The following is an 8,761-nucleotide window of genomic DNA, read 5'->3' as shown; positions in this document are numbered from 1 at the left end:
TACTACCATGGCTCGCAGGAGTCGCAACCGCTATTGATGCAAGCAGGTGAAGGTCGACATTGGCAACGCTACGACACGGTTGCAGCAAGGTCGGCGGGAGGGCATCTCTGGCCAGCACGGCTGTAAGGTTCCCGCTCGCCACTGCCACTCCACGCTGCAATCCATGTGTTTTGCAGCCGCACCATTGCCGTGACGGACCATCTCCCTCAACTCCGACCGTCGTCACCGGCGGTGCTGCGTTGCAACGCGACTGGCGCTACCAGTGAAAGAGGCTCCGGTGAGCATGCCTGATGCTGCAGCTTTTTTGCAACAACACCACTGCTACTCTAAGGGTAGTCGTGCGGCTGGTCGGAACGGTGCGTCGGGCCATCTCCCTCAACTCCGGCGGAAGCATAGACGACGCTGCAATGGAGCTTCGCCGGACTCCGTCGATGCTGCGTTGGAGCTTCGCTGGGTTGCACCGGAGCTTCGCCGGATTCTGTCGGTGCTGCGTTGGAGCTTCCCTGGGGCTGCAATGGAACTTCACCGGACTCCGTCGGTGCTGTGTTGGAGCTATAGACACGTTGCACTGTGCTGCAGTGGAGTTTGCCGGGGTTGCCAGTAGCGCTGCGTTGAAGCTGGTCTGCTGCCGTGGCGTTAGTGCATCGAATGGCCATCAACACGTTGATCTAACGGCTGGGTAGGCGGATGATTTCATAGACAAATCATCCGGCTGATTCGTATCGTGCGCCATAAAGACACACGATACACTATATCTTTTGAGACAAAATAACACGATACACTAACATAAACTTACTAGACCGCAAACCCAAATTGCATGGGCCAATTTTCATCTTACCCGTCCACACAGCCCCCAGCCCACAACAGCACCATCCTGTGGGCCCAACTACAAGAACCGCCATACCCCGCCATCGCCCCCAAAATAGCCCAACCAAAAACACATGCGCAATAATCTGCCGTCTGCCGTCTGCTTCGACCCACGCTTGTCTCCCTCCCCAAATCTCCAAACTCTCTCTAGTCCCCACCACAACCCCCTCCCCATGGCGACGGCCGCCGCCGCCAGGCCGGCGGCGAGGACGACGGTGAACGTGGCCGGGGCCGTGTACCGCGTGCAGCTGGCCCTCCTCGACGGCGCGGCGGCCTCCAACGAGCCCCTCCTCCACGCGGCCGCCGCGGTGCTCTCCCGCGCCGACTACGACGACGTCGTCACCGAGCGCTCCATCGCCGAGGCGTGCGGCCACCCCGCGTGCACCAGCCCCCTCCCCGACCCCGCCAACCCCAAGGCGGCGCCGCGGTTCCACATCTCCCTCCGCGAGCACCGCGTCTACGACCTCGAGGAGGCCCGCAAGTTCTGCTCCGAGCGCTGCCTCGTCGCCTCCGCGGCCTTCGCGGCCTCGCTCCCGCCCGACCGCCCCTTCGGGATCCCGCCCAACAGGCTGGACGCCCTCGCCGCGCTCTTCGAGGGCAGCGGGGCCGGGCCGGGGCTAGGGTTTCGGGCGGACGGCGGGAAGAAGGAGGACGAGGGGAGGAAGGTGGAGATTGTGGAGAAGGAGGCGCCTGGGCCTGGCGAGGTGACGCTGCAGGAGTGGATTGGGCCGTCGGGCGCCATTGAGGGCTATGTGCCCCGCCATCACCCCATTCAAGAAGGTGATTGTTTCATGCTGAACTCTGTTATTTACTTTGCGAATTTTTGTAGTCTAGATGTTCATTCTTGCATTTGATTATGCTGCCATTGGTTGACGGGAGGACAATAGGGTTGTTGAGAATAGCTGAGGCATTTTATTGTCTTTGGGTGCTGGGAGTTTTATGTGGATTGATCTGAATAAGCGAGATATTTTATCGTCTCAGGGTGCAGAGTTCTGTCATTCTATGTGGATGTATGGCAAGCCATTGCAATTGAAATATACGGGCTATGTGATATTAGAATGTAGAATTAGCCTCCAACCAGATGAATACATGCAATCCTGGCTATATTTTCAAATTTTGTTGTATCTACAATAAAACTAAGTGGGAGCTTGTTGGTTATTACAACTGTCAAGGGCGTTTTTTGCGGGGCAGGTCGCTGGCAATGGGGCAAACCTGCCTTGCGACCACCTTTAGGAATTTAGAGGAAGAGGTGACTCGGAGTCGTCTTCTTTAGAAATTTCAGGTTCTTAAAAGTTGAACACAAGATATAAAATCAGTTTTTGTTAGTGGTACATCCTGTTGGTTGGTTCTATTCAATAATGTTGTAGAGACTGGTGTAATAAATGTTATAATAGTGACAGTAGTTTTACTTGCAGGCACATTACTGTACGTGAAAGGATGCTTATCTCATTCCCTTTGTTCGGCTTGTCTTAAGTTTCGAACAATTGAAGAAACAGTGAGCTTGTGTTCTGTATTTCAGGGCCAATGCCACAGGCTAAACAGGGCAAAGCTAGTAGAGCTGAGCTGTCCGGGAGTAAGAACCTGAATTCTGGGGCTGCTGTTCCTGGCGAACATAGCATGGCAGTTTCATCTTCAGTTGAAGCACAAGTGGGCTCTGAAGATATAGCTAAAAAAATTGATGACATGGTCCTTCATGAGAGCACAAAAACGAAGGAAAAAGAAGTAGATAAAGCCCTATCAAAGATTTTCCAACAGGATGAAGATACGGATATGTTATTGCCTTGCATAACTGATTCCATTGCGAAGCAACTAGAGCATGTAGTTTTGGAAGAGAGAAATGACAAGAAGAAAAAGAAATCAACTAGAGCATCACCAAGGGCATACAAGAGTAAGCCTGCAAGAAAACCCGCTGGAAGTAATCGCCATGAAGTAGGCTTTACTAGCACAATCATTATGGGGGATCCTGCTTCGGCAAAGATGGATCAAGGGCCTTTGGGTCAATATGACTTCTCAAGTTCCATCCTCATCGATAATCAGCCCTCATCATCTCAATACACAGTAAGAGATTCAATGCATACTTACACTGAACAACTACACAAAGAATTCGGTAAAGCAGTGGACCTTGAAAAAAATGGGACAAGTGACGAGAAGGTTAGTGCTGCACTAAAATCTTCACTGAAGGCTGTAGGGTCTAAGAACAGAAGTCAGTCTGTAACATGGGCAGATGATAAGAGCATCTTAGAAGCAAGCAAAGCATATGACATCGATTCAGATGCTAAAAATCTATCTATGGAGGACATTGACAGTTCACTAAGGCGTGAATCTGCAGAGGCTTGTGCATCAGCCCTTATTGAAGCTGCAGGAGCTATTTCTTCAGGCACATCGGAAGTGGAAGATGCAGGTGAACATATTTTCTGTAACCTTGTGATCCTTTGATATGCAATACTCTTATGTAGTTGATAAAATGACCTGAAGCTTCCTGAATACAGTTTCAAAGGCAGGGATCATCATATTGCCTGACACGCTTCACCAGAAACAGTTCGAGAATGTCCATGGCAAAGATACAATGGAAAAGGTAGTATCTGAAACAGATGGTGATGTTGTGAAGTGGCCAACAAAGACTGTGCTTCTGGACACTGACATGTTTGAAGTTGATGATTCTTGGCACGACACACCGCCAGAAGGTTTCAGTTTAACAGTAAGCATTTTTGAGAGAAAGTGGTAGTTTTGTTTATTTTAATTCATTTTGAAATTTAGCAATGACATGCATATCTTTTCAGCTGTCTGCTTTTGCAACAATGTGGACCACAATATTTGGATGGATATCCCGGTCATCTTTAGCCTATGTATACATGCTTGATGACAGTTCTGTGGAAGAGATGTTGATTTCTAATGGGAGAGAGTATCCTGAGAAGCGAGTTTCGAAAGATAGCCAATCATCTGAAATTAAAAGAGCTTTAGCTTCTTGCATTTCTAATGCACTGCCGGTACTTGTATCAAACATGAGGATGCAAATCCCAGTTTCAAAGTTGGAGACTACTCTGGTATGAATTAATATACTCTGAGTGAGTTTATTGCCTGATTTACAGTTGGTCCAAATATATACTTTGCTACCTGGAGTCCTAAACTTACTTGCATATCAATGTTTTTAGGCTTATTACTAGCTGGAACAGAATACCGATCACTACTATCAGCAAACAACAGCCGAGTACATTTGAGAAATTACTCTGGTAGAGTTGGGATTCCATATTTCTTTATACAATATAAAATGGGTAGAATGTGCATATTTCTTTACTAGATAGAGATAAGACTAGTTGCACCTGTGTATGTCCTCATTGGCTAGTGTTTGTTTGTATCTGTCTTCTCCTATACTTGGAACCTCTGCTGCATTCTTTTCCTGGCTAACATCAACTCAGCATAAAAGAAAAGATAGGTTAGCTTGATGCTAGTATCTGATACTCCCTCCGATCCATGTTAATTGTCACTGATTTAGTACAACTACTAAATCAGCGACAATTAATATGGATCGGAGGGAGCAACTATTTTGCCCCTCACTTGCAGAGCCATTTGTTTCTGCTTGCACCATGCTTTTGGATAATCGAATGAGAGTATCTGGTTGCCACTACAGGGATACTTGATTGACACAATGTCACTTGTTGACGCACTGCCTGCTCTGAGATCAAGGCAATGGCAACTGTTGGTTCTTGTTCTACTCGACGCACTCTCTGTGCACCAGCTTCCTGCTCTTGCTCCAGTGATCTCAGACTCAAAGCTCGTGCAGAAGGTGGCGTTTCTTTTCCGTACCTCTCTGGTATGCAAATACAAGGATGCCTATGTGTTTCTTGACTGTTTTTCCTTGTGCATACTGCAGATCCTAAACTCGGCTCAGGTTAGCAGAGAGGAGTACGACTCCATGGTCGACCTCATCCTCCCTTTCGGAAGATCCGCCGTGACGCCCATGTCAAGTTAACCCGTCCAAGAAGTGCACCATAGTGGACAGTAACAATTCTACACCGCGCGCAGGATTCGGATATGTATGTCCACTCAGCAGAGTAGATAGAAGTCGTCCCGTATCAGCATCAGCGGCATGACATGCGACTCAAATACCGCCACAGTGACAGCCCCCATCGGCTTGCTATCTACTAGAACATCACAAATCTTGCTGCTTTACCATTGCTTGTTGTGTGTTTCTCTCGCGTTGCTGTCAGCTCTCGTGGATTTCACCTTTAGCCCGGAGGGGAGAGAGCAAAAGATAACTGCCACGAGAGCTATGGCCAGCAGCATCACATCGTAGTGTATCATATCACCACGGGCTTGCGTTCTCGCTCGTCGTAGTGCGTCTGTAGCTGTAGCTGTTGTTACCTGTAACCATTTGACTCTTGTGGGTAGGCGGCCTGGCCCATCCGTGTGTCACCTGACTGGCCGAGCGCTGGGGCAGGCCAGTGACTGGTCGATGCCGACGGCGGACCGCCGTCGCTGTATGGCTCAATACAACATTTGTGCATTGCCTATCACCTTCCCTTCCGTGGTCAAATGCAGCGGCTCTTTCTTCTAGCTCTCGTTTTCTGGACTATGCAGCTGTGTATGCGTGGGTGGTGCAGGTGCATTGAACCCACCTGCTATCGCTGCAGCTGATTTTTAGGTGTCTCATCAGATTTATGAAAGACAGGCTTCGGAAAGGTAGTAGAATTCTTCTTGACGACTAGGGGTTGTGTTAGGGAAAAAAAAGGGAGCTGTGGGTTAGGTGAGTGAGGGGGCGTGTCTGGTGGTGCTGGTGCCAGCCATTCCACCACCACGGCTAACTTGCCGGCGCGGATCGAGATAGTGGTATGTTCTGCTAAATTTACCTCTACCGCTAAGTCTTGTCTGGCTTCATTCACTCACCACGGCACCTGCTACTCTACGATCTCTAGTTGATGATGAAGCATCGATCCTAATTTTTCACGAAGAGTTATTTTATTTTTTCTCTTCCTCTTTTTTGGTGAAAATGACTAATTTTATATCTCTACTCATACGTGGCAAGTGGCAACGGACGCCCCGTTAAACAACACTCACACTTCTCTGAATCGAGTTGACCAGAGCTCAATAGCAGAGCAGGTCCATCCGTGGAGGCAACGGATGTACAACAGCAATGGCGTGAGCAATAACAGCAACGGCAAGAGAAAAAGCACAGGAAACAATGGGAGAATGCCCTACAGAAACTGCCGGGCTAGCGCCTGAAAAAATGGTAGTAGGAACTAAAAGGGAAGTGGCAGTTACGATTCCTCGACCGATGTCAGCATATTTACAGCGTGGGAACGAACCGACCAGCAGCACTAGGTAGGGAGCAGGAGCAGAGCAGGCATCTCAAGCTAGAGCTAGCGGTCAGTCTCCAGCCAGCTCCTCAGGTTGCACAGGGCCTCCGCCGACAGGCCCTTGCAGCTCCGCGGCCTCGCCGCCGCGGCAGCGGGGGGCGGCGGCGGCGACCCGAGCTCCGACCCGAAGCACACCACGATGACGGTGAGGTTGTCGGCCGTCTCGAGCCGCTTGGCCTCCATGACGAGCTCCCGCGCGCACCGCTCGGGGTCGTCGTGCTGCCGCAGGCCGCGCCGGACCACGCTCACCGCGTGCTGGCTCGTCATCACGTCCCAGATCCCGTCGCACCCCATGATGAGGAACTCGTCGTCCTCGCTCAGCGTCGCCTGCTGGAACTCGGGCTCCGCGATGAGGGGCGACGTGGAGCAGTCGGGCACCTTCATGTCCCAGTCGCCCAGGGCGCGCGTCACTGAGAGCACCCCGTTGAGGTACCCGTCCTCGATGTACCCACCGGAGGCGGCCACCCTCTCGCACTCCTCGGCGTAGTTTGCCCTGTGGTCTCGAGACATCTCCATCGCTATGCCTCTCCGGCAGAGGACCGCTCGGCAGTCGCCGGTGTTCGCAACCAACAGTTGCCTGCAAGTCAGGTCAGACACTCGACTGAGCATGCACGCTGAAGCAAGAAAATTGAGATCAGTTCTACATACTGAGGCTGCTTCTAGTGAAGCACATCTTACCTCCCAAAGACTAATGCTGCGAGTGCCGTAGTTCCGGAGGAGCGGCTGATATCTAAATTGTCAGCCAGGGCAAGATCGGCTTGCAAGAACGCGCTCCGAATACATTCCTCGACGGACTGAAGGTATATATCATCCACTTGCAATGCTTGTGGGAACTCTCTATCCTCAAACAGGAACCTCATGGCATGCCTTTTCATGTAGGCTGCAGCATCCGGACCCCCATGGCCATCAAAGACCTACATACAAGCAGAGGAAACAAGATGATCCATTTAGGCACAGTTGCTGTGGAGAAAATGCAGCAATCAAATACTCCCTCCGTAAAGAAATATAAGAGCGTTTGGATCACTACAGCTCTTGTATTTCTTTGCGGAGGGAGTACACAATAATCACTTACTGACTTACCCCATAGAAGGCGCTAGGTAGAGGGCACACCAACAGCGAGCCAAGATGAGCTGAAAGATCATCTATCCGGATGTGTTCATCTTCCATGTACCTCCTAGGTCCGATATCAGCAAAGCTTCCAGACCGAATATTGGGTACAAACTGTAGTGTCTCAGCGGACACGCTCGTCGCACCATCGGTGTTCGCCAATCCCTATACCAAACGTGAAACGTTACCACCATGTTTCTTGGATTCGAAACAAATACAATCAAGATAAGCTTTTCTCCATAGTCTACTAAACTGACATGATTAAAAGCCCGGACTACTTGTGTACCAAAATGGTCTAAATCGTTTCGTCGTCAGATGACACATATTTGCAGCACAAACCTGATATTGTCTGACTTGATTGAGAAGAAACAGCACTTTGCAAAAGCACATATGCTACTACGATTCAACAACTCTACACACTACACAAATGGCTCCAATAATTAGAGCACCCACCTTCTCTGTGGCCTACAACCACCACCACACCACCCTAGAACCAGAACCCTCTAAAAGGGAGCTACTTTTTCTATGAAAGGGTGTCAGACTTTTGCATCCACAAGCAGATAACCATTCCCTGTACTAAGAGGAAGAGAAACCAAACTTCCCTAACCAGTATAAGCAAGCTTCAAGAATAGTATGGCCATAATAATTCATTCACAACAATACATGGAATTTTGAGCTGACTGCTTCCACAAATCTGTTCTAAAAATCAGACAAGAAAGCCTACAGGAGCTACAGCTGATCCGTTGATAAAATTCCCCGATCTCTTTGGGGATATACGGTCTCAGGACGAGCATAGGAGTAAAGAGAGGGAGGAGTCTTAGCGGCGGGACTCACCATGCGAGGCAGCTCGACGGCGACCTCCACCTCCACCTCCACCTCCGGCACGGCGACCGCCGACATCCCGGCCCCCTTGGCGACGCACCGGCGGTACTGCACCTCCAGAACCGGCGCGGGCTGCTGATGCATCACCTCCGCCTCGGCCACCATCTCCGCAGACCCCGACACGCCGTCTCTCCGGCCAGCGACCAGAAGGGAAAGAAAGGGGAAATCTTCCAACTAAGACAACCGCTCGATCCGTGCCGACGAGGGGAGCGAGAAGAGTCTACGGAGGATGTCGCCTTTCCAGCGATCTCGGTGGATTCTAGGACACGGTTTCTTGATCTGGGCAGGGGGGGGGGAAGAAGAAATGGGTAGAGAGGACGAGGGTGGTTGGCTTTTATCCCGTGCTACTTGCTTGCCCCTGTGTGGAGGGGGTACCGGCGGCGACCGGTGCGTGGGCGGGCGGGCGACCGGTGCGTGGGCGGGCGGGCGACCGGTGCGTGGCGGTCGGCGTGCACGCGGCTGATGCACGGACACGTGGATGCCGACCTCAGCACATGATTCATTTCCCCTCTCCCTCTCCCCACTCTCTCTGATTTGGGTGTTGGAGTAAG

The 8,761-nt window shown here is 50.9% G+C and overlaps 2 protein-coding genes across 3 annotated transcripts; one reads left to right on the top strand and one right to left on the bottom strand.

Annotated features, from left to right (window-relative positions):
* Positions 1-930: 930 nt before the first annotated feature.
* On the top strand, positions 931-5,421 carry LOC125547338 (putative RNA polymerase II subunit B1 CTD phosphatase RPAP2 homolog). Of its 2 annotated transcripts, none has more exons than XR_007300668.1 (6): positions 931-1,647; positions 2,387-3,268; positions 3,357-3,565; positions 3,648-3,911; positions 4,020-4,097; positions 4,496-4,633. XR_007300668.1 is itself a non-coding variant. In XM_048711251.1 (6 exons), exons 1-6 carry the CDS (start codon positions 942-944, stop codon positions 4,835-4,837), a joined length of 2,316 nt encoding a protein of 771 aa, XP_048567208.1. In that variant the 5' UTR covers positions 932-941; the 3' UTR covers positions 4,838-5,421. The 2 variants fall into 2 exon arrangements, 1 of the variants encoding a protein (XP_048567208.1); XM_048711251.1 differs by lacking the exon at positions 4,020-4,097 and adding an exon at positions 4,739-5,421 and having other exon boundaries at positions 932-1,647; positions 4,496-4,651.
* A 663-nt stretch (positions 5,422-6,084) lies between these two features.
* Positions 6,085-8,523, bottom strand: LOC125547352 (probable protein phosphatase 2C 47). Its single transcript, XM_048711258.1, has 4 exons — positions 8,163-8,523; positions 7,302-7,493; positions 6,900-7,135; positions 6,085-6,798 (listed from the first exon to the last, which is right to left on the bottom strand). The coding sequence occupies exons 1-4, from the start codon at positions 8,313-8,315 to the stop codon at positions 6,225-6,227; spliced, it is 1,155 nt and encodes a 384-aa protein (XP_048567215.1). The 5' UTR covers positions 8,316-8,523; the 3' UTR covers positions 6,085-6,224.
* Between the last annotated feature and the right edge of the window lie 238 nt (positions 8,524-8,761).

Source organism: Triticum urartu, chromosome 1 (genome assembly GCF_003073215.2).
Source record: "Triticum urartu cultivar G1812 chromosome 1, Tu2.1, whole genome shotgun sequence".
Lineage (NCBI taxonomy): Eukaryota > Viridiplantae > Streptophyta > Magnoliopsida > Poales > Poaceae > Triticum > Triticum urartu.
This window is presented reverse-complemented; position numbering and strand designations above follow the sequence as displayed.

Excerpts from the sequence above, each read along its gene's own strand:
- LOC125547338 (XM_048711251.1), top strand. The coding sequence starts at position 942 with ATGCGCAATAATCTGCCGTCTGCCGTCTGCTTCGACCCACGCTTGTCT. Across the intron at positions 3,566-3,647 it reads CAGAAGGTTTCAGTTTAACA|CTGTCTGCTTTTGCAACAAT; the intron begins GTAAGCATTTTT and ends ATATCTTTTCAG. Across the intron at positions 4,652-4,738 it reads ACTCAAAGCTCGTGCAGAAG|ATCCTAAACTCGGCTCAGGT; the intron begins GTGGCGTTTCTT and ends TGCATACTGCAG.
- LOC125547352 (XM_048711258.1), bottom strand. The coding sequence starts at position 8,315 with ATGGTGGCCGAGGCGGAGGTGATGCATCAGCAGCCCGCGCCGGTTCTG. Across the intron at positions 7,494-8,162 it reads CCGTCGAGCTGCCTCGCATG|GGATTGGCGAACACCGATGG; the intron begins GTGAGTCCCGCC and ends CGTTTGGTATAG. Across the intron at positions 6,799-6,899 it reads GCAGCATTAGTCTTTGGGAG|GCAACTGTTGGTTGCGAACA; the intron begins GTAAGATGTGCT and ends CCTGACTTGCAG.